At 40.1% G+C, this 24,683-nt stretch overlaps 1 protein-coding gene and 1 long non-coding RNA gene across 3 annotated transcripts; one reads left to right on the top strand and one right to left on the bottom strand.

Moving 5' to 3' along the window:
- Positions 1–2: 2 nt before the first annotated feature.
- Positions 3–23,834, bottom strand: ergic1 (endoplasmic reticulum-golgi intermediate compartment 1). 2 transcript variants are annotated; one of them, XM_044126556.1, is made up of 10 exons: positions 23,675–23,832; positions 15,754–15,815; positions 10,105–10,177; positions 9,674–9,768; positions 6,574–6,698; positions 4,390–4,494; positions 4,238–4,298; positions 3,889–3,989; positions 2,925–3,047; positions 3–1,025 (listed from the first exon to the last, which is right to left on the bottom strand). In XM_044126556.1, exons 1-10 carry the CDS (start codon positions 23,692–23,694, stop codon positions 918–920), a joined length of 873 nt encoding a protein of 290 aa, XP_043982491.1. In that variant the 5' UTR covers positions 23,695–23,832; the 3' UTR covers positions 3–917. The 2 variants fall into 2 exon arrangements, with proteins under 2 accessions (XP_043982491.1, XP_043982492.1); XM_044126557.1 differs by lacking the exon at positions 6,574–6,698 and having other exon boundaries at positions 9,714–9,768; positions 23,675–23,834.
- LOC122836740 lies at positions 7,404–10,635 on the top strand. The gene is made up of 2 exons (XR_006371604.1): positions 7,404–7,576; positions 10,237–10,635. It is a non-coding gene; the product is annotated as an uncharacterized LOC122836740 (long non-coding RNA).
- Positions 23,835–24,683: the final 849 nt, after the last annotated feature.

Below are 24,683 nucleotides of genomic sequence, written 5' to 3'. Positions count from 1 at the left end.
TCTAGAGTTGAACCCTGTGGTGACTTTACTTGGGAAAACAGGCACCATGACAGAGTCATTTGAGATGAAAAGGAAAAACATGGCTGTGAAAGTAGAAGAGCAGGCTCTGCTGGTCTTATCGTGGTGCTAGATCAGAGATGAGTAACAATTATACAACAGAAGGAAACACACAAAAACAACACAGACATTTTTAACAATTACTCTGTTAATGCATGATTTACAATCATCCAGAAACTACAAACTACTGTTGTTTAGCATGACTGCTGGTGAAATAATTGGTATATAAAACCCCCCCCAAAAAAGTAGTGCAAGAAAGAAATCTGAAGGACAGAGATACAGAAACAATAACACTGAAACACTTAACAGCAGATGGTTAACCATAAGGTACAAACTGAAAATATCTCGGACACAAAGACACATTTTTGACAAAGCAAAACAACACTTCCTTCAATTATTCACTGATTTTTGTAGTGACCGGTTTAAAATGGAAATAAAAGTATTCAGTCATTCAATGTATGGAGAGGAGGGTGTTGGCACCAAGTTTTACAGCGAATCTCAGAGCAAATATGACCCATTTTAACACCATTAAAAAAACAAGAAAAACAACAAAAGGTGAGTTTCTGGCACATCTTTCCCCAACATCAATCCCAATGGTAACAAGAGACTCCCTCTTCTCTCCTGACACCGATGACGGTGTAAGAAGACATGCGATAGTCAGAAAGCACACGTCAGCAGCAGAGGACATGGAGAGGATCTTCAGTAACGGGTAGCCTGGTAGTTACATCGTCCGGTTGGAGACTCCTGCTCATTGGTTGGTCTTTGGGTTGTTTTCAACCAGAAGCGGATTTAGCTAACAGGCTAGCAACTTTGCACTCATAAATAAAATACGAACTGGGGTCGGAGGCGAGAGGCAGTCCTCATGACATCTTTCCGATCTGGATCTTCTTCCACGCCTCGGAGGCAGTAAATATACACGAGTCGATGATCCCGGCAACAGTGAACGTCCCTCCGATTATGGCACAAATCTGTAAAAAACAAACAAACAAAAAAAAAAACATCGCTCTGTCAAGATCAATATGAGTTTCAAAGGCTTTTTTTTCTTTCTTTCTTTTTTCTGCATAATTTGGCCCAGAGTCAGCTGGTCCTGATCACATTCGGTCAAATTAGTCACATCAAAGAATGAGCGGGGATCTGGCAAAAGCCCCGAGGCTCACAATCTTTAGCCATGAGTCATGATAACACTGAGCACACTCATGTCTTAAACCTGCCCAGTGAGAAACAAAATCGACACAAAAGGCAAATAAAGACGCAGGCCATCGCATCCATGAAAGCGATGAGTAAGAAATCAACCAGCAGGAAATGTTTCTGACGAGTTAAATGTGGGGAGGGAAAGACGCGGTCAGTTCGGTCAAGTTTGCCGCATTAAACGGACAGAGCAGCTAGAGACAATCACCAGCGGAGCGACATAAACATTCAATTCCATCTCCTCTAAGGTATTCTGTTCAGGCTACGATAGGCCTTTAGAAACTTGATCCAAGACGAAATAAAACAATGTACCAAACGACATAGGTTAAAGGTCATAATTCCAATAGGTTACCAATTGACTCGGCATCTTCAAGCAGAGGTTGTACTTTCTTTTTTAGCTTCACTATATGCAACAATAGGGTTATTACAACAGTTCCCTCCTGGTTCTAGTTGTTGGATTAAGGAGAGTTTACAATTTTCCACAGATATCTCCTCAGATGTTCATTTTAGTGGCTGCAGTGGATTGAAGTTTTGGGGAATCCGCAGTGAGAAACTTTAGGCAAAACACCCAGAGCAGTCTTTGTAAAACATGTCATGTTTTACTGGTCTTTGGTGAGATAGCTGCAGAAAAAAGACTTTTAGCTTGTGGTCCTACAAAAGCGTGCCTCGTGTTCCTGTAGGATGAGGATTTTTAAACAATCAAACAATTTTATGCCTCATTTCCACCGAGTGTTACGCCACAGCTAGTTGCAGGTCGTTACACTCTTATGCCTTTTTCCATTGTAAAAGTAAAAAAAAAAAAGAAAAGAAAAATGTCACTGCTTTGGACACGGCACAAGACATAATAGGGCATCCAATTGTCCCAGAAATAGTATGATTCACTGGACAGGCATGGTAAAACCCAAATATCTAACTTTGCGAGTCAAACTGGTGGTGGAAATGTTGTCAGGAACACAGCAGACCATAAATCGCCCACCGAACCGCAGCGACCCGGGCCATGTCGCTCAGTGAAGACGAGTTTACGTCTTGCAAAGCTTAACGGATTGGAAGCAAACACTTTGGAGTCGATGGTAAGATTCTTCAAAAGCAGACGCATTCTGGAAAATGTTTAGCATTAGCATGAACGAGAGAAGCCACCTGATAAATATCCGGACAAATTAAAAAGTTTGAACATTCGTTTTCTTTGGAAGCTTCACTGCTTTGCTGGGTTATTGGTACCAACGAATATCAAGTGACATGGTTTTAAAACCAATAAAATTATCCATCATATTGTTCCTACTGAACAAAGTCCTTCACCGAGACTAAGAAGGTGAAAGTGACATGAGTTTAGAATAAAGCAGCGTCGCCCCTCCTCAACTTGTTGCTTCTTGCAAGTTTTGAGACATTTATTCCCAGCTCAATAAATCTGTGTATCCTTTATTTACTTTTTCGAATTAACTTCCTGTATACTGACATGTTACAACAAAGCTGCAGAAACTGTTTGGTGGTTGCAGATGCAAACAGTTCTATTCAACGACAACAGAGAAAGAAGGTGTTGATCATTGTTTCAAATCTGAAATAGAAATAAACGCACATCAGGTCAAGGTCTTCGACCGTTTAAAACACGGGTAGAAAAACGAAAAAAAAAAAAAAAACAACATTCGGTGTAAAGTCCAGCAGACGTAGGCAAATTCACTGACCGTTGTGATGAAGCGATAAAAAGGCTGCCTCCTCTCTGTGTACTTGACCGTGATTGGACTGAGGTCATATCTGAACCAGATCGCAGGGATTATTCGGCCTGTGTGGCTGTAAGCAACATACTCCTGTGGGGAACAAAAAGAATAAAAATAATCATACAATTAGATCAGAAACTGTTTTTAATTAAATATATATATATAGTGGAACTTTTAATGACTCGGGATTGAGTCATTCCATCAGAACCTGGACAAATCCGACTCGGAGGAGGTAAACCAGAGGAGGCCGCCATGTGCTCAGAGTTACTGATGACAGAGTGTTAACGAGCTTAGATAAAAGCTAATCTGTTAACTCGCCCACTCAATAAATCTGATCATATCGGCGCGTTTGGCGAAACAAATGTCTGTCTATGTTGACATTTCTGCTTCTGTCGGCTGTTTATTTACGCTTTAAGAAGAGGTAAGGGAATATTTTCCTACGGCCCTCATTTCCCTGTTTCACAGTTGACCGACACTGTTGTTACTCTACACTCTGCAGCCAGTTTTCAGTCAACACAGTTCTAGGAAGCGTGTTTATGGGTTTGTTGACATCTTAGGGAGAGTTTCCATTCATTACAAGTTAACCTTTTTTTTTCCAGGTGAGGCAAACGCAGCAATACATCCTCAAATGAGGTGAGGGGCAGGATGAGTGAGTCATGCTGTGGGGATGGTTTGCCCTAGCAAACGGTAGTGTATTTCAATATGACTTTTATGCAGCACACATTAAGTGTAAAGTGGACAGATGCATATTCCGTTTTTCTGAAGATGACCTTTATGCAGTTCTTACCACTTTGGTGCACCAAAATAAAGTCTGAATGCCTAAAAACAGCGTCTGATTTAGTCGAGTACAACTGAAGATGTTCTCTGAAGGCCTAAATAAACAAATGATTCCAACTGAATTTATTGGAAAACAAAAGCATAGCTACAAAACCTTGTTTGCTACGGTGTACTGGTAGGAAAACCTCCGTCTGCCTGATAAGTCTTCATACACAGTCGGCACAATCTTCAGTATGTAGTCGTGCGACGCCAGCGCTGCAACAGAAAAACGTTTCGTCAGCAGAAAAAAACAAAACATCCTTTTTTGTTTGTTTGTTTTTTAAGAGTTTAAATGCTGATGTACTTGGAAGGAACATGAGAGGGTTTTCGAGTTCTACATTTTGAGTTTGCTGCATGATTCAAGTTTTCCCCTGTTAGGTACTTATTTCATTGCCTCAGTGGATGCAACATGATTCATTTCACACAGCGGCTGTAATGAGCACACAGGCTGCTGGAGTACGTACGGTTAGATGACAGGCGGTTTGCCCCTCCTAAAGCATTAAAGGCTCCTTGGACTTTTTGCACCTAAGGAGAAGAGAAACTGGTTTTAGTCCTGATTCTGTTAATCTCCTTCAACTTGCTGAGCTTCTTCGTGTGTGTGTGTGTGTGTCCTAACTTGTAGCTTTTCTCCAAAGGCCAGCTTGTGGATGGTGTGAGTCATGTCAGGGCTTTGAGGCTGTGCTGTCGCACCGTGTGTCGACACATGGAAGTTCCCTGGTACCTGCACACACACACACACACACGCATACACACAGGCCTGGTAAACTGACGTGTGTTCCTACACATGCACCATTTCTTTAACTGATGATCATGTCTAAATGCATGCAGACTCTATAGGAAACTCAATGTTCTTTGTCACTTTGCTTTTTCCCCCCCGCCCCCATATAGGCCCAACTGTTTTTAGCTGGAGAGCATTAATCATCCAACTGTTGGATTAATAATTTTAAAGGTAGTGGAAAGACTGACGCAAGGCGACGTGGTGAGGTGGAGCAAACTGGGCTGCACAGGTCTCAGACTACACTCTAACACATGGATGTAACTAAATCCCAGGGATCATTTCTCAATTTAGACCAAGGAAGGAAGGAAGAAGGTGGGGGGAGGATTCAGTGTTTCACTCAACTCCAACAAAGATATATAAACAAATAAACCAAAACATTTCTATCCTCTTTTTTTTTTCTTTCTTTTCTCCATCATAGATTATGTTTCCGAATTTGGACATGATACTTGGCCCTTGTGGGTTTTTCTTGTATATTTTATTCCTAGAGAAATAAATATACCCGGAGGTTTTTCTTCCGAGTGCGAAGGAAAATCTAGACAGCGTTATTACAGACAAGACAAAGAAATTGCACCATCGGCCAATGAATGCTACTGAGGCACAAATGCTAAAACAAAACGGTAGATCTGGTGGCAGTTTTGTATTACTCTGGCAGCTAGCTGCGCGCTTTTCGACAGCGGAGTGCTGAACGGTGCTGTTTATGTGAATGTAAAATGTTAATTCCTCCACCCATTGTCTTCTGCTTATCTGAGACTGGGTGTCAGGCGAACAGGTCCAGGAAGGAAACCCAAACATCCTAGAGCTCAGCAACTCCTCCTATCTTATTTTGGGGAAGTTAAAGGGTTCTCAGCCCATTCGCTCAGTTTCTAGTATCTGGGATCTCATGACCACTGGTAAGGATCATTGACCAGTAAACACCAGCTTTTCCTTTTTGACTCTGATCTTCTTTTGGTTACCTTTTATGTGCGTTTGAACAGGTTACGATAGGTCTATGGGCTATCACATTTTTTCACAAAATCCTTCTTAGAAAGTGAGATTTCTGTTCCGTCTTGTCTATCTTCCAATTCTTTTTATTTTAAACCCAAAGAAGCTGCTGCTGGCCACGCCTCCCAACGCAACGTTTCCACCCGCACGTGAAAATGGCCACAAACAGAGTGCAACTATATATCTGTACATCTTTGAAAAGCAGAAGTGGAGCCTCTCGCACAACCACCAAGGATGAAGCAAGTGGTTTCTGAATGGTAAGTCAACAACAACAACAAAAAAAAACATGCCTTTTCCAGTAGCCATTGTACAGCACAGACAGCAGTTAAACCAGCTGACCAAAATGCTGCAGTTGCTAGTTAACGGCGCAGTCTCCATCGATTGTGACTCAACATTTGGGAGGCTTTTGAAACTCATTTCCACGTTTTCCAGACACCAAATAAACTTCACTTATTGCCAAAAAGCGGATGGTTGGTTTTCTTAAGCACTGCCGCTTTTAGAGACGGTTGAACCCCGAATAGAAGTTTAAAAATGTGCAAAAAGTCAATTTTGCGGAGCGTTGCCTACATTACAAAAGACACCTCAGGCTCTAGCATACCATCGCTAACAAACAAAACACCAATATACTTGAACTCTTCTGCTTACGGCAGAGAACAACCCATAACCCAGAGGGTGCAGTCCACCACGTTTTGTTGGGAGCAACACCCTTTGACTCACAGAAGCAGATTCATACTCGGGTACAAATCATCCCAGCACATGCAATATGCAAAAATCAAAGATGAGACTCCCAAACCCTCCCGCCTCATCTTCATCGCTGCCCCTCAAGATCCTGTCCATGAACACTGTAAACTGGATCTGCTTTCCATACATGCTGCGGTATATTTCTGTCCTGTTGTGACTTGGCCCTGGTTCCTACTGGAAACAATACTGGCCAAAGACTTGTTCCAGGTTCTTGTTTGGTTCCTGAAAAGATTCCTGCATCTTAAGAGTATGATTGTACTCGTGCACCAGGCTGATGTCCGCAGTGTGATGAAGCCTTACTTTGTTGACGGTGAACTCGCCCTCGAAGCGGCAGCCCTCTCCCTGGTTCAGAGGAATCTTCATGGAGTTGTCTATGTGGCCCACCTCATGGCGCCCCATTTCATCCTGGATGTCCAAGCCCACCACTGACAAAAAAAGAATAAATAAAATAAAAATCACAAACAACAGACATCAGGAGGCAATTAAAACGTCATTAGGAATATTGTTACTTCACTTTAAACTTGTGAATTTGTTCATTTTGCATTCAATTTTCTTGTTTTGGAAGAGATGAAACATACATGTGAAAAATAATAACCTTTGTTTGCTTTGTGATGACAAGCAGTCATACTAAAACAACAAATCATCCCTTTATCCATGTGCTTTCACACTGCGTTGTCAAAAACACTTTTATGTTGTCAACAACTTTATACTTTGGACCCAAAGTGGAAACAGAACATGTCTTTTATGTTTTCAACTGACCCTAGAATAGACTTTATCTGGAGCTATCATCATCAATAGGGAGTAAAAGGGGGAAAAAAATGCAGGTATCACAGCAGACAGTGACCCACAAAGTCAATACAAAAGTCCAAACATCATCACACACACTCTGCTTTCCGTGATTTTCCATCCAGACCTTCAGTCCCCCCCCCCTCACACTCCCCTCACTCTGGCTCCTGTGTGTTGGCACACTGGCACCGGCCAAATTTTCGAGCCTTCCTGACGGTCAGCAGTGCTTAATCTGGGCTCCACACGCCGCCTGTCTGACCTTTGACATTCAAGACAAGTTACCCCCACCCCCCACCCCACCCCCCACCCCCACCACCGCCACCCTTCAACTTCACTCTGTTTATTCAGATCTCAAAATAATGCGGCGGACAAATATAAGCGAGGGAGAAGTTGAGGTTCTCCTTTTAAAGACCCTCAGGACTGGAAGGAGGCTGATTTAAAGCGGATCAATCTTTAAATAGGGAGCACAATTTATTTTTCCATGAGGTCACAAGCGAAGACGAAGCAGCCCGGAAAGGTCAGTGTCAGCCGAAGATGTTTACCTAAGAAAGATACTTCCTTTAAATAAAAAAAACAAAACAAAACAGTATTCCATGACAAAATGGGTTCTCCGTCGTAGTAAATTAGCAACGGATGACAACCTGTTTGGAGGCCTGGAAAGTGAGCTGATAAAGTATTAACTCGCAGCGAGCCAAGCTCAACAAAGCTCTGCAGCTCTCTTCACAGCATGCCGAAAGGACAACTCAACACGGTCGCGCTGGTGTTTAAGCCGGATTCCGGCTTTAGGAAAACTGTTTTCAATTCTAAAATACACAAACTCAACACGCAAGCGATTTGTGTGGAACTTTAATTAGAAACAGCAGGCTTTCTTTGGGCATGTGGGGAGCAGGACCATCTAAAGTTAGGGCCGACGGCTGTGGCTCCGTAATCCGGAGCCTCGATAGCAGCGACCAGGATTCAAGCACTTATTCGCGCTGCCATTTTTGGGAAAAATCTTGAACCGTTTGGGAGTTTTCTGCCCTGCCTGAGCCTCGCCGATATGTCAGCGTTCGGCGATGGGCATAGTTTCTGAGGGGAGTCACGATGAGCGAATACGAAGTGACTCCTCTTTATCCTGGCACGCGTCAGCCTGCCGCCTGCCCACTTCTCTGACATCAGAGAGCAGCAGGCTGAGCCGGCTGAGGCAACTTCAAGTCAAACGCAGATCAAAGTGGAGCAGCAGCAACAGATTTCAAAGTGAAACCAGCCTCCGATCAAATGGGACCATCACATCACATCAACTGGGCAGCTAAAAATATGCACAGCACCGGTTAGAGGCTCACACACACACACACACACACACACACACACACACACCGAATACGTGGATGCCTTCATTTCAGACGTAACGCAACCTCAACGATTTTTCACAAACAAGAATTTAGTTCACAAGTTTGATTTTATTGTGGATTTTCAAATCTACACAGGTCACAACACTACATATCAGAGCTGAACTTCTTATGCCAGATCCGATTTAAATAGATTTTTTCTTTTTTTTTTTTGCTTGCTTTATTTTCCGAAAGATAGGCTATAATATTCCAGGAAATATTTTCAATAAGTGGATGAGTGAGTTGTACAACAGAGTATTAGGGTCTGGCCCTAAAAGAATTTTGCTTAATTATGAGAACATAAACATAATATTAGCAGAATTAAAGATGCAATTTTACCAGGACGTCTTAAAATAATGAGAAAAAAGTTGCTTCAATGACAAAAAAGGTTGGATGATTAAATTACTTCATTCTCCTAATATTATTCTAGCAGTATTAAGGCTTTATTCTCGTATTATTCTGACTGCATTCTCATAACTTTAACTTTATTTTCATGAAAAAAAAAAATAATAATCCTGATATTTCATCACAGGATATATTGCAAGGAAAACACATTTTTCTGAGCCGTTAACAAGCCTCTAGATCAGGCCAGGCTGCATATTCAGCAGTTGCTTAGATAGAAATCATATCCTTATAATTTATGTCGTTTGCTTTCTTGGCATAAGCCTGACTTGAAAGCACAGGTTGCAAAATTTCAATAGGTTTTCAGGTCAGTTCACTTCAAAAAGCGAAACATTACCCTAAGCACGCCGAAGCTTGTATTTAAGTGTTTAGGATCATTGTCCAGTGTCCAAGTTTTGATCTCTGCTTCATTGAAGTAAAGTTAAAGAATTTGGAGCTGGCAGTCTTTCAATATTTCAATATTAGTGCACTGGATCTCTAGCAGTGAAACTGGACCACAGCATGACGCCACAACTATCATCATTTTACGGCTAACAAATTATTTGGTTTCGAAGGTTTGCCGACACGGCTCCGTCGTTAGAGGAGATTGTGTGTACATCTGTGTGTTTAGTCTTACTGAGCAATGCTTGCACCAGCTCAAACCCATCAGAAACTAAGACGTCCATGCCTCTGGTGAGTATAGATCGCTTTTATGCCAACACAATATTGTACTCACTGTTCCATAAAATGAAAGAAAAAAAAAAAAGACCCAAATAAAAACGTTTTTAACAATGTGAGAGGAAAAAGCATACCAGCAGAGAGGATAATGCAGAGAAATAGAGAGGCGTGAATTTGTAAATACTCACAATCACAGTGTAAGTTTGGCAAACTGATGTTTAAACTCACATCTATCTTCCCACCACTGTCTTTATCAGGGTCATCCACATACAATTCATTTACACTACAAGGGAGGGAGGGAAAAAAAAAAGACAAAGTTAGATACAGAACAGTGAAAACAGGTCGAGTTTCATTTAAAAACTGATTTTCACAATGATTTCAACACACATCTCCTGCTGGAGCGCCGCATAATTAATCCATGTCTAATTTCCTTTCGTGACACCTTCTCAATGTCAGCTCATCGTTGCACGTTGCTGACGCATGCGAGCCAATTTCCTGTGAGGGATATTGTCTCTGTGCCCTGGCCGCAGCAGCAGTCGGTCAAAGGACAGAACAACGACAGCCCTTGGCATTCATTATTAACTCCCTGCGTGCGTCTCAAACACAGGATGTTACGTACATTTCAGTGGCTATGAATCCCGTCAGCTCGGACAGGAAGAGGAAGAGTATGAAGATGCAGCAGAGGATGGATACTGTGGGAAAAAAAGAGACAAGGAAACACTTCTTAACACATGTCGCTTTTTGTTTTCAGATTAATGTCAAGTTACACCAGCTTGTGGAGGAATGATGCAAACCCCAAAGAGCCAGAGTAATAAGGTTGTTTTTAGAAATGGCTGACCTCAGCTATTGACATAAATGAATTCACAGCAGTCATAAATTTCTTTTCCCCCTTAAACAGCGGATTTACTGCCGGTTTTAGAGCTGCCATTACGCAAGTTTTTAAAGACCATCCTACACTCATTACCCATTGAATACCAGCACACCGGGCAGCCATTACAGCATCCTCTTTCTCAGAGGGGTGAGCTCACGCTATTCTTTATCGAGAGCTACAAAGCAGCTCATTTTCCATAAACAAACTTAACCCAAATGTGGCTGCTCCAAAGACCTAAATAAGGGATCTCAACCCTAAATCAAGAGCTTGCACAATAAGAGCTTGCACAGTCAATAAAAGAAAAAAAAAAAAGTTTAAAGGGGAAAAGCAGCAACCTCATGTGTCAAACTAATGAGCCTAATAAAAACGGTTGTCATGTGTTTCCTGAGATGAATATGGAAGTAATGGATCTGCGTCGGCGCAGCGGTGGTCCGTCCTGTCTGGCGAGATTCTCAGTCAGCAGGTGAGGCGGGTTTACGTGGCAACTGTTTCCAAGGATTCCACAAGCACATGACCCCGCGGTTAGCAGGGCGTTGCGGCCAAACCAGTCACCGGCGGAAGAGGCTTTACATAAGGTAATGTTTAACCAACAAACACGAGGGAGTGTCACCATGACACATAGGTTACCAATTCTAGTTCATCAAAACACTTGAAGCAATTCTTGCCCTGGCTTCAGAGCAAATCTGCTGCGTGTTTCTGGGATTGTTGAAGGCTACAGTAATGAGTTACTACTCATTGGTTTAACCGGACAGCAGTGGAAACACTGAAAAGTCGAAAGATTTACAAAAACCTACCATGACTGGCTTTTGTTCAAAGGTCAGATCACACATATTTTCCGAGCGTCGACAGAAAGTCAAGATAAATAACCAGGCACTTCTCTAAACAACATGCCCCTGTGTGAGACATAGACTGAGCCATAACACTGATCAAATAGCGCGTGGTGTATCACAGTATTCACATTAAAATGTTTCACGTGATTAAACTACCTGTGGGCTTGTTCACGTACAGACACGATTCAGCACTTTCAAAGTTGACCTAACACAAATATCAAGCTGTAGTTTTCTGGGAAAGTTCTATGTCATTAACATCCTCTATTTTTCTAACCGAAGCCACCTCTTTTTTTTTTTTTTTCTTTCCTCAGAATAAGCAGTGTAAGGGTGTACCAGTCTTCTTTAAGCCAGCTGTCAAAGGGTTTCCAGCAACAGGTGGACAAGGGGCAATACAGCATTATGTTATCACCAAAACAACAGGAGAAAATAGCAGTCATTCCAGGACTTTCTCTGCTGACTCACTGTAAGGACGTAAACTGAAATAATACTGTAACAGAAGATTTTAGCAGTTTTGAAACATGAACTTTAAAAACAACAACAACTTTGGTATCCATCAGTACTGGTAGCCATTTATTCTCACACAGCACGGACAAGATGAGACAGAACAAACAATGCACGGAACAACAAGAAGCCGCAGCAAACACTTTGACAATACTTCCAAAAATAAAACTACTGAGACAAACGCGGATCCATTGTTGTAACAGAGCTATACCTTAAAACATAAACCTAGCAAAACGTGAGCCTCGGTTTTAGACAAACAGAGGCTTCAAATATTTGGCCTTAGCTTAAAAGTCAAAGTATGTGCTGCCCTGTCTTGAATGAAACAATAACAGCTCTCCAACATTTGAATGAGTCCATGGCCCACACCCTCCGACAGTGGATGGAGACAGGAAGGGAGTCCACAGTCTGCAGGAAGGACTTCCATGAACTTCCTCTCTCTGGTGGAAATTGATGCATAACCAGTTCATTTCCTCTCTCTTACATTATTTGCTACAATCAGTCCTCAGTTTACAAAGGTAGCTTTGTGGTAGTTTATCCACCGTCATCGTTTTTTTATTAAGGGGATGATACAGTCTTCAGACTCCTGCTCTCATCAGCTGACCAGCAAAACAAGAAAAGGAGAGAGGCGCCAAAAATGTGTCATCGGCTCTATTGTAACCCTAAGCGGTGAATAATCAATGTAATCCGTGATGGCATGATGAGTTATTGATGACAAGCAGGGGGAAAAAAAAAGCATGATCCAACAAGAAAAAGCACTTAATCTTCCACTGATTACTTCTCATGTGCTTGAGGCAATGAAAGTCCACAATCATTAACATTCCCAGCATACTTAGTTGTCCTAAAACATGCATTATTCCAAATTTACGCAGTTCACAGGTTGGGTAAACCTCTGCGCTGAACAGACAAGTACCAGCTGGCAGCCGCCACCTTTAAACTGTTCCTCAAAAGCTCGGCAGTGTGCCTTGTTTCCACTGAGCCTTTATTGTTTCATGAAAAATGACCAAAGTCCAAAGGTGTCCTGAATACTTCCTGTAAAGTGCGACTAGTATTATAGAGCCACTATCAAATAAAGTCTCTATCTGAAGGCAGAAACTGAAGCTAAAAAAAAACTGAGAAAATACATTAAAACTTTAAATAAACAGAGGTTGTATTTAGAGCTGAAGCACTAACAATATTTTAATAATGTGATGATGCTACAGTGCAAGGTTTTCCTCTGGGCTTTTGTCGGCATGTGTGTGTGTGTTTGATTGTAATACCTTGTGGGGACCCACTGCTCCTTGTGGGGACCAAAGCCTGGTCTCCACAAGGGGAAACGCTGCTTTTGGGTCAGAGGTTAGCTTTAGGACTCGGTATGTAATTGTTAGGGTTAGGATTAGGTTAAGGTTTAGGCTGTAGAAATGACTAGAAGTCAATGGAAAGCCACGCAAACATGTGTAGGTATGTGTGTTTCAGGGCTTTTGGTAAACTGGTGTTACTTAGAAAGTGAGGAAGCTGCCTTGTACCTCCACAGAAGATCAACCACTTCATGTGGTTTTTAGTTGGGAATAATCTTGTCGTCATTTCTGTGACAACCTGTATTAACTTTGATATTTCTCATACATTGAACTAACTAAGTGAACCAGTTGGGGTTTTATAACATTGCTGCTGTTGGTCATGTAGTGTGAAAAAAAAAAATTAAACAAAAATAAATAAAACCTTTGAAAGGTCTTCACCAAGTCCGATAACGGAAAACAATTCTCAAGATCATTGGTATAAAGGTGTTGGCTCTGGTTTGGAAAAGAATATAAAGATGATCAAATGAGTTTGTTGGTGATGTGTGTTATGAGTTATTGAAAAGGAATGCCGAAATTTAAAAGCATCCGTTTCAACATACAGAAGCCTATTTACCCTAAAAACACCAGACACTCAAGAACAGCAGCAAAACGTTTGTCTAAAAAGCTGCGCGTAAAGTAATTTGGGTTTGAATCTATAGATTTGTGTAAATAATACATTTTAATTCATTTCTTTCCATTTGAAGCAAATTTAAGCATCTCTGCATCTACAATTCTATTTTTTTTTCAACAATTTATTAAGAACACACAATAAGCGTTCAATTGAAGAAATGACTATGACCACACCATAGTCATAGTACTCTGTATTACAGGTGACTAAGTGTTTATCTTGGGCTATATACATATATATGAATGTCAAAATGAAACAAAATAGTGATGAATTTGTCTCAAAATAGTACGTCTAACGTAAGAAAGACGGGATTCACCACAGAAGGGGGTTTGTTATACGACTGTGACAATCACTCATATTTGACTAACAACTTTCCTGATAACGCTATTAACTGGACGTCCTTATTGACGATACATAGGAAAATATATACTGAACACTTCTGTAGAATATTTGTAAATAACTACCGTGTTTTTGTCACACCTAAATTTTAAAACTCGCTTTACTTGCGCAAGACTATTGGCTGATATCATATGAAAACACAAATCAGAGTCATTTCATGGCAAAACATAAGAAATTCAGGTCAGACGTTTTAAACATCTAAATTGTAGAGGAGAGTAATAAGAGTTGTTTTGCTTTCCTATGTGTAACAATTTAAACCCATAAGAGTGATAGTTATGTTTAACAGAAAGATTACTCCCAAGTCCACCAAATGACTCATTCAGCCGCCATGTGACCTTCCCATGGCGTCATCAGTTGCCTGAATGTGACACACTGCAGAAAGGAGCGTCCGTCCAGCCGATACAGTCTCAGCTGTGGAATTATCAAAGTTGAGCAGAAAAACAAAGAGGTCAAAGTTTTGACCTTTTAAAAACCCGTGATCCACTGAGTTCACTCCACAGACATCACATTAAACCACTCTGTGCAAATGCACACGATATCTTGCAAAAGCAATATTAGATTTTCAACCCTCACACACTTTACAGACATAAACTTCAAGGAGTTTTATTGTTATTTCATCTAATTGGCCAACACAACTGTTACTTTATTGTGAAGATATATATATATATATATATATATATATATATATATATATATATATATATATATATGCATTAAAAGTCTGGTAGGCATTTTTAGTTGGACATTTACTCTGACACAACAATGAACTTGAATGTAATTTTATTATTTTTTGTTTTTGGAAAATGAACTTGGAAAAATGTATCGATCAATGCACCATGTTTCAACTGTTGATTTTTGTGTTTTTAGGATGTAAAGCACTTTGAACTGCCTTGTTGCTAAAATGTGCTAGAGAAATAAAATTTGATTTGAATTCGCTGTTTGACGAAGATCTGAGAGGTGTGTTAGAGAACATAAGTGGAAAAAAAACAACATGATGAAGACAGAGGAGCGCAACGGACAATCACAACAGGTCAGTTTAAAACAGAGTTTGGTAATAAAATAATATCCCCGAGAACTAACTATTGGTCATGTGCGCCACATTGCTGGTATTTATAAAACAGTGATGAGAAGAAAGACATATAGTGGATGCAACAAACATATGGAAGAAAGAGCACCGTTTGAGGAGAGATTGTTTTTTTTTACTTTTTGGCACTATGCAAACTTGTGAGAGTCAGAAAACACCATAAGAATAATCAAACACGGTGATGCTTTGGGGATGCTGGTCAAAACTGATGTGAAGAACAGATAATTACAAGACTATTCTGAAAAAAAAGATATATGTGGTTCACCCGCTCTATCCAATCTAAGTGAGCTTGAGCTATTTTGCAAAGAATATTTTAAATTTAAACTTTTTAGAACAAGGCTGTTCTAAAAAGTATAAAGCTCTGCGTCTAAATACAAATGCATGACACCTTTCTTAGATTTTTATGTCTAAAAAAGTTCATGACTTTGCTTTTACTTCACAATTATGCACTTTGTGTTGTAAAATCCCAATAGAAAACAGTAGATGTGCCAATGTGACAAAAGGAATTAAAAAAAAAAAATCTAAGGATGTGAATACCAGGGGGGTTCAGTACAAATGTGGGCAGATGGTTTCATATAAAAATCAACATATTCTACATAAAAAATAAGCACTTTAGATATACTTGCATGGAGGCCTACTCACTGAAAGCTCCTGTGTAGGTTGGCTGGGTGAGATCTTTTGGCACTTTCCTGTAGATATCAAATCTAGGAGGGAAAAGAAAAAAAAAATTAAAAAGGAAACAAAACAGGGAAAAGGGAGTGAGAAAAAAAAAATACTTTGCCAAAGTAAACAGTACGTGCTGAGAAAAGCAGCACTTTCTGTACCCATCTTGGAGTGCGATATTACAGAGGAGAGGTGGAATGTTAGCTCTGGACCGCCGCCATCACACGTAACGGACTCCGACCGCCTGCTAAGACTGGAAAAACATCAACCTTTTAAATGGGCCTCCTCTGTACGGATGCCCTTATATTATGATCTGTGCCACAGAGAGCCAAGCACAAACATGTAAGGAAGTATTTGGTAAATTAAACAATAGGGTTTTTATCTTCCATACTGACAGTCGGCTTTTAGGTTTATTGTGCATCTTTCCAATAAAATTCAAAGCACAATGTTTTGGTTAAAATCATTTCCACCTGATCCTCGTGTAACGTCACTGCTTCCCATTTGGAGAATTAAAAACAAAAAGAAACGTCTGCAACACAAGCCAGACACTGTTCCCATCCAGGATTTCCAGCGCATGTCCTTTTTGGGCAGTGAAACACGTTCAGACTCGAACTCCATCCCCGGCTGCATGCACCCCCCCCCCATGTGCCCTCCCTTCTCACGCTCCCTCCTTCCTCTTCTCCCTCTAAAACAAGACACATCTGTCCACATTTCTTCCACTGTCAGCAGCCAGAGAAGTGATCCCAGCTGATGCAATGCAGGGCGGAGAGGAAGTGTGAGAGGGAGGGCTTCCTGTCCACCAAGGACTTGGCTGTTGCTCTTATTTTGCCTGTGCTTTCACTTCTTTTTCGATTTCCCTCCCTCCCCCCAAGCCACAAGATATGAAATCATAGTTCTGACACCTTATTCTGCCCACTTGCGTGCCAATAAGCAAACTGAACAGGATGCAGGGGGCAGACAGAGTAGACAGGAGGTTGCAGGGAGCTCAGCGGCTCATCGTTATCCAAACTAAAACAACTTTGTGACTGTCGAGCCGTAAAGTGCCGAGGAAACTGCAGTATTACAGCCAGAGGGATATAAATTTGAATTTAGTCGATTTTTACTGATCTGTTTTTAGGTCCAGAGTTGCACACTTTCCTCTGGCTTTGTTCCCAGGTGGGGGAAAAAAAATTTACCCAAGGTTCCACTCTAGCAAACTACTTCACATGAAAACATCACAACAACAACAACAACAACAACGTACAACAAGACAGTGGTTGAGTCAAACCTTTAGAGTCAAAAGATAAACCAACAGTCGTTTAGTTGTTAGAATATCATGGACTTTCTCAAAATTGATGAGTTTTAGCAACATCGTGACGTCCTGCTGCTGCTACGTTAGTTGCAAACTATCTTGAATGGGTCATGTCAGTATCGAGACTAAAAACCTGGGACATCCTACTAGTTTCAAAGTCAAATGAGCAAAGAGGCTTGACTTTCTCCGAATAATGGGGGGTAGATGATAATAGAGGCTTCTGGATTTTCCGAACCTCAACAAAACCTTGTCGTTTCCTGCTCAGTGCTGACTCCTAATTGCAATATGATGAAAGGGTGAGAAGAAAAAGCAGTTCGTTTTTGTCTTCTTCTCTCATTTTGTCTCAGTCGGGCAGCCGTTTAGATTACCTGTCATGTTGATTACCCGGAATGTTGCAGGGTTTCAAATTTATGTCCCTTATTTGACATTTGCGTGTTGCTTGGCGAATATCGCATTCCCCCAAATAATTTGTAAATATCCATTTGAGAGATCACTGAAGCAGATCAGGCAAGTCTGCATTTCTGTTGAAAGGTCTTACTTTATTTCTGACTTGGCATTAGTCAAATTACAATTTTCCGAGCCGTGAAGAATTAAACCAGCTCTTTTCAATGAAATGTCAGAGAAAGTGCACGTAGCAAACAGCAACACAACACCGGCCCTCCCACACATGCAGAGAGAGCTCCCACACTGTTGCTCTGCAACTGCAATTGGCGAGCAAAGTGCAATCCTAGCAACTTTTGTACATTTTAGTTTAAAACTTTTGCCTTATCATGTTGATACTCGAGGTTTTGAGAAATTTCTTTTCTCTTTTATTTTTAAACATGGCTGCAAGCGAGGACAGTTTAAGGGCCTGACCCTGAGCAATGACTCCGCCGCAACAAACCAGACAAACGACTGCAGCCGATTTGCCGCTGCAAACGTAAAGGCCGTCTTTTTTTTTTTTCCCCCGCTGTAACAGCATCTGCGTGCAGACATGGGTATCTTTAGCAAGCATCTTCCCAGAGCTAAATTAAAACCCGAGCGAGGAAACAAAATCACACTCATCCGGTCACTGGACACCTGGGTTTAGAGTCTCGACACTCCATGTAAATAGCCGTGGACGCGCCGAATATATTTACAAACAAGATACACTTAAAAGGGAACAACTCTTAACAGGTACAGCATCATGCATCTAAAATTAAACAAACACAAAGTTTCAAAAATGTTAAAGACAGTTACTAGATTACTTGCTGTCTGAAGGATAAAAATAGAAACAGAGCCCCAGAATGTTCTGCTAGTCAGTAGTTCAGGAGTCTACATGAGTTTTACCATTACTATACAAAAGAATGTAAACGTCACATCAATATTGTTGCGAAATGTGCCATTTCAACTTTGCTATGCAAAATTTCGAAATGGAAAATGTCTGAATGCAAATATTGCCAACACAGAGGTCAGCCAGCGCACCTGTTTATCTCTGAAAGAGGGAAGTGTGCCGAGTTCACATGTGACACTCAACGTGCAAACCTTGAAAATCCACTGTTGAAGGCCAGGAAGCTGCATGTGCTCTCCAAAAGATAAAGAGAGTTTTGATAGCGTGCTAATATATCCGTTGAATAAACGACAGATTTGGACTTGAGAGACAAGTGTGACCACGTCAGAAACCCACCATCTTATTATTTATTTAAATCAGCCTTTTAACTTTGGTGCTGAGGTGAAGTATGTAAGCCGTTTCAAGAAGAATTCAGTCACATCTGTTCAGTTCTGGTGCTGAACTAAGGGGTGTTTAGACTACACATGGGTCAGTATGAAGTGGTAGCAGAGTTTTAACAAGTCAGTTTTGCTGAAGCACAAAATTCTTCCACTATGCAGTTTTTTTTTTTAAATGAAAGCTCTTTTAATAAAAGGCCACATAGCACAGAGGTGCCCACAGTGGGTCCTGGAGGACGCCACCGCCCACCGCGTGGCTCACGACGAGCTCGGAGAGGGAGGGTCGGGTACCCGGACGAGGCGCGAGGCCCCCGCACCGGAGATCCGGAACCCACCGCGTACCGGTCCGTTCTCTCCCTGGTTTAACTCACCTGGATCCAATGATGGCTCGTTAGAAGGCCTAAGAAGAACATTGACATGCTGAAAAGGTTGTTACTACCACCCGGGAGAAAACCAAAATGTGCAAGATGCCGGCTCTCCAGGATAGACTTTGGGCACCTCTGACATAACATATTGTCCAAGCGTTTTTCTGTTGTTTGAAGAGTTAAATTACTCTTTGACTTTTTTTAAAATTATTGTTATTTTCCATCAAGTGATAAGAATCAAAGCCGTCATGCCTTGAGAATTTCCCAGCTTCCCTTAGCGCGTTCACACTTGTTTCAGTTCACACGGGTGTGTGTTTTATTTTTCACATGGTTAATGTGAGCAAACCTTCACTGATAATAAGTCAGCCACAAGGTAACACGAATCCGCTTCGTATTCAGCGACACCATCGGTGTGGAACTGTCTCAGCTGTTCAACCACATCAAGAGGATAAACTAAAAATCCAATTAATGGGAAATATGGGGAATATGTTAAATCAAAAGTTATGTTTGCATTTTTGCCATTGCTCCAGTTTTTCTATCCTGCATCTCCCAGTTCAACATGTATTGAGCCTGTTTTTGGTCATGGGAGCAGTTGGGCAGTTAGGTGCCTTACCAAAAGACACTTAAACATTGAACAAGGTTCCTCTAAAATATTACACTAACATCAACAATTAGTAATTTATTAGATCAGACCTTTCCCATCACGCACTGCAACAAAAGTGACTGCTTCACAGACTTCTGACATTACCAGTTAACCACTGACTTTATTTATCTAAATTCATTCTTCTTCTCCATTCTGATTAAAACTACCTGCAGACCCGAGTACGTTTACAGTAAGCTTCAGCTCCACACCGCCGATACGTCTGAACCATGATGTAAAAGCTGCGGTGACAGATCCTCAGCAGTTTACATGTGGGTGAAATCTTTGGCTTCATACTAACCTTTGGCTGACGTTTGCATTTTTCTGAATTACAGTCAACATGCGTTTCCTTTGTAACATGTCACGGCTGAACCCTCTGTGAGGAGACTGACATGTTTTGTCATCGGTAAGAACACAGCGTACCAGCGTCGCTCGGTAAAAGTGCTCAAAAGAAAGCACGAGGCCGCTATTCAAGGAAAGGTCTTACTAAAAAAACACCTCATCTTGAGAATGAGTCACTCTTAGTCACTAGTTCATCTTCTCCTTTAGTTACACATAATGGACACTTAAGGTTGTCACATAGTGCGATGGCCTCATTGCACGGTGTGACTTCAGCTCTCTGTGTGCTGAAGGTATACGTCAAAGGATGAGACAGCTGTCAGAGTTAATATAAGAGGATTATTTAAACTTAAAAAACAAGAAAAAAAAACACTTAGTATTCTCAGTGAAGCTCTATAGGCACAGTGATCTAATCATCACTTTGACAAACACATAACAACATCATCAGCTGAGCTGAAGCCAAACATCCCTTCTGTCAACAGATGACACAAGTTAACAGTCTATTAAACTTTAAAGGAAAAGCCCTTAGATAAACAGGTTGAGTCCCTCCATTATTTGGGATTTAAACATCCCAACTAGGCATGAGCTGCTAGGACGCATCACTGCGAGATCATCTCAAAAATAAATACTAACCTAAAAATATTAGTTTTATATTTTACTTAAAGAAAACAGAAATGTATAAAACAGACTATATATTAATGCAATTGCAAAACATTCCTGCTGTTGCAAAAAGACCATATTAATTATTATAGCTAATAATAGAGTGAAATAAACACAATATGGTTACTGTTACAAAAAGTTTTAGAATTAGCAGCGGCTAAATTTAATGGTCGTTCTCTAGAAAGTCTTCTGATCATAGAAAAATTACGATTTTATTTGGTCCTGTTTTTTGTTTTTTTTTAAATAGATTAACACCTGGGAACAAAAAGCTTATAATCTAATAAACCTGTTCAAATTTAAGAAATGAACAATGTACATATATTTTATGGTGTGACTGTTAACTGCAAATCCAAACATAAATTGTAGGAATATTTTAAGTTAGACAACACAGTTTCTTTAGTGCTACCCGAAATGTTTTTAAATGGGTTTCAAAGTAGAACAAATAAAATCCAAAATACCATCTATAAAGACTTATAAAATGCAAACATTTTAAAAAGGCTTAAATAAATATGCTATGCCTAACTTGGTGGGGGCACAAGTAAAGCCTGGTGGCCCGCCAGGCTTATAACACACAGGGGGAAACCCTGCTAGAGTTGGAGGTAAAGAAATGCGAAGTACAATACTGTTTCTCTTAGAGTTGGAGGTAAAGAAATGCGAAGTACAATACTGTTTCTCTTGAAGTGTTCTCAAGCATTTTGTTCTTTATTTCTTAGAAAAGACATGGTCTTTTGGTTTTACATGGACTTTAAACATTGCAACTCTTCTCATATGTTGCTCACCTTTGCCTGGTAAAAGTGGCAAAATAGAGATTCAGATAGCAACATTATACAGCATGCCAGCATTACATTATCAGCGCCCTGAGAATAACACTGTTGGTCGGAGTGTGTTGAACGTGTCCGCTGACGCTATGCACTAATTCAGCACCAACGTCCCTTAATTAGCCGCAACATAAGTCTTTCTTTCGATCAAGCTTCAAGTGAATTGATGATAATTATGAGCTCTTGACACTTTGTACTTCTCAACAATCCTGTAATGATTTCAGGTATAAAATTAAACTAGAGGACAGCTGCTTCTTGGTAGCCTTATTTTCAGTTTCTGTAAACACTGATGAATGTTATTTTTATCTCTTCTGGGATTCATATTTTTGGCCTTCTTGACTACTTGAAAAAATATATTAGTCATGCCTTATACCTAATTACCTTGAATATTTTTATGTGTACCTTTATTCCGACAGATATCAGTTTGTTTATGGTCATCTCTCTATTAAAGGTTAACTTTTAATTTCTTAGACTTCATCAAGTTTGGCTTTGAAAACCACATGTAAAACATGTAGTATTGTTTAAAGGATAAGCAGATTGGAGATTTTATTTTGTAGCTTGGGATTCCAGTGGTCAGTCAGAGACAAACCTCAAATAGTATCAGTCATATGTCTCAATGTGTGGTTAAACAAACCACAATATGGACTTTTGGGAATAAAAGTTACTCGCCTGCATGGTGTAAAATACAGTAATGAAACATACATACTCTCTCACACTGATGACTAACACCGCATTAGTGTGGAGCAAGCAACACCTCGAAACAGTTAGTCTATTAGTCAATCAAGATATTTCCAGTTGTTGTAATACAAGCTCTTGGTCTAAACTACACTCAGACTGAACACAATATCACATGAACTCCTCCCACAACGGCCTGATGCGTTGCTTTTCTGAAGCGATGTCCAGTAAATTAATTCATCGCTACGAAACTGTGATGTGGCTGAAAATGAGAACAGGTCGTCAATTCTATAAACTGTAGACGATTACCAATTTGCCAAAGAGTCATAGAGCTAAAATGAGCTAGACTGTCAACATGAACACTTAATTTACACATTTGTACTAAATCTGTACCAGTGTGAAAGTATACAAAGGTTTTAAAAGTTACAGTTTCAAAAAAAATTTTTTTTTTCTCATGGTATCCATTTATTTTAGAGTTCATTTAATGAGTTACCAGAGAACAAAGTAACAAGGATTTTGACCTTTGGTCATCAAAACACACTAGCCTGGAAACTAAAGGAGCACCTCCTACTACTCTTATTTCAAAAAAATATTAGTTTTGAGAAAATTTGTAAGCTGCAAGATGTGTACTTATCTTCCAACTACAACAACCTGACTATGGCCTGACTAACTAATTACCCATTTGTTTAACATATACGTGGCTCAAAAAGGGAACACTTTACACAATAATTGTGCTTTTGGATAACTACTACTGAATAGGTGTTTATATATACAATTATACTATAAATATACGGTAGAGGGGTGTAAATAAATTGTGATAATGAGTCTGGTATTTTTAATATGAGTGTGAGCAGCAAAAATGAGATCAGCTGAGAAAGGTATCTTTTACTGAGTTTGTGAAGGGTGGCAAAAAGCAAATATTCGGTCATTTTAAATAGGATGTGGCATTGACAGCTTCCACAGAGTCCACTTTACAATGGGTGTGACTATTAACTGTTGCCCGAGTGTCACTAGATTACCTGGATGCAGTGTTAATTTGTAAGTGATGGTTCTCATTGGTGTTATGGAGCAAGTATGACAGAGACACGTCACTTTGTTGTTTACTTTGTGTTTACAATTACCCACGGCTATTGAAACCGGTTTCATATCTTTCAGCTGGGTGAAGAAATCTGCACATGCGCAGGCAACAATCAACAGAAAACCTCTTGCAGCATACCTGAGCATCACTCCGTGGAGTCGAAGATAAAATATAGGGTCACAAATATTTTCCTAGCAAACGCAAAAAGGACAAATGAAATGGCCTTTTCTGTATGTGCGGTGCTGCATTCAACAGTTAATTCATTTTTCAAGGATCCTCAGATTGCAAAGTAACATCAACACAGTCCTCTCAAAACTAAACCCACGCAAGCAAAAACTCTCTACTCACCTCCTAACATCGAAAGGCATGATGCTTGGGTGTTTGAAGGGGAAATTAGTGAACAATTATTTTGAAAACAGGCGGATTTTTACAGCTTTCTTCAGCGAAACCGGTTGTTCATCTGAACCGGTGTAACGTCAGCTTAGGACGCTTTGCAAAACCTGATTGGCTGAGAGCTACTTCCGGTTTGCTGTGATTCTGCTTCCTCCGCGCGTGCGTCATCAATGTTGCTATGGTTGCTTCGACACAAACTTCACAAAACGCTGATAAAGTTAATACATCTCTATTTCAAGGAAGGTTTTCAACAGATTCTGTCGATTTTAGCGTTTGGAACTGGTATATTTTAAGTGAAAATGACTTTAGCGTCCTCTCAATGAATATTTTAAAGAAATAAACTAAATAAATTTCATTCAAAATAACATGTAGGCTATTATTCAACCAGTGAAACACGGTTACAGCACTTTCGTAATTTTTGAGGAATAGGGGAGAATAGTGACAAACCTCAAAACAGGCGACGTTTTGTACTTTAAATGTCTAGTATTATATAAATGAAATAAAGCAATTTAAAGAAAACCTTGAAATCTCTAAATAATAAAAATTAAATACTGAAACTTAAACAAAAAAGGAAATCTAACGTCAGTATGCCCACCTAACACTGCGGAGCAAACAATATGTTTGCAGGGAAAATGTCAACAGTATGTCTTTAAAAAAGGAAACAAATAAAAACTTTTTCATCTAACAAGACATGCTAGAAAATAAGTCTTTAAACTTTGTGAAAACATTTAACCGTTCTTAAACTAAAGAGGAATTTCTGTTCAACGTGTAACTGAATTATTATTGTTGCTGCTGAGTAATGACTTGTTAGCCCACAATGTTCTGCCCAGTATGGTAAAGCTGGTTATTTCAGTTCCTCTTCTAACCCTAACCCTTTTGGGTTTCAGTAGGAAGTCACTTGTTGTGGCTGGATGTGATGTTTTTTCTCACAGTTTCTATGACATTCCACTAAAATTTGGACCAT

The sequence above is a fragment of the Gambusia affinis genome, linkage group LG09 (assembly GCF_019740435.1).
Source record: "Gambusia affinis linkage group LG09, SWU_Gaff_1.0, whole genome shotgun sequence".
NCBI classification, from domain to species: Eukaryota; Metazoa; Chordata; class Actinopteri; order Cyprinodontiformes; family Poeciliidae; genus Gambusia; species Gambusia affinis.
Note: the sequence above shows the minus strand (reverse complement) of the source record. Positions and strands in the feature narration are given on the sequence as shown.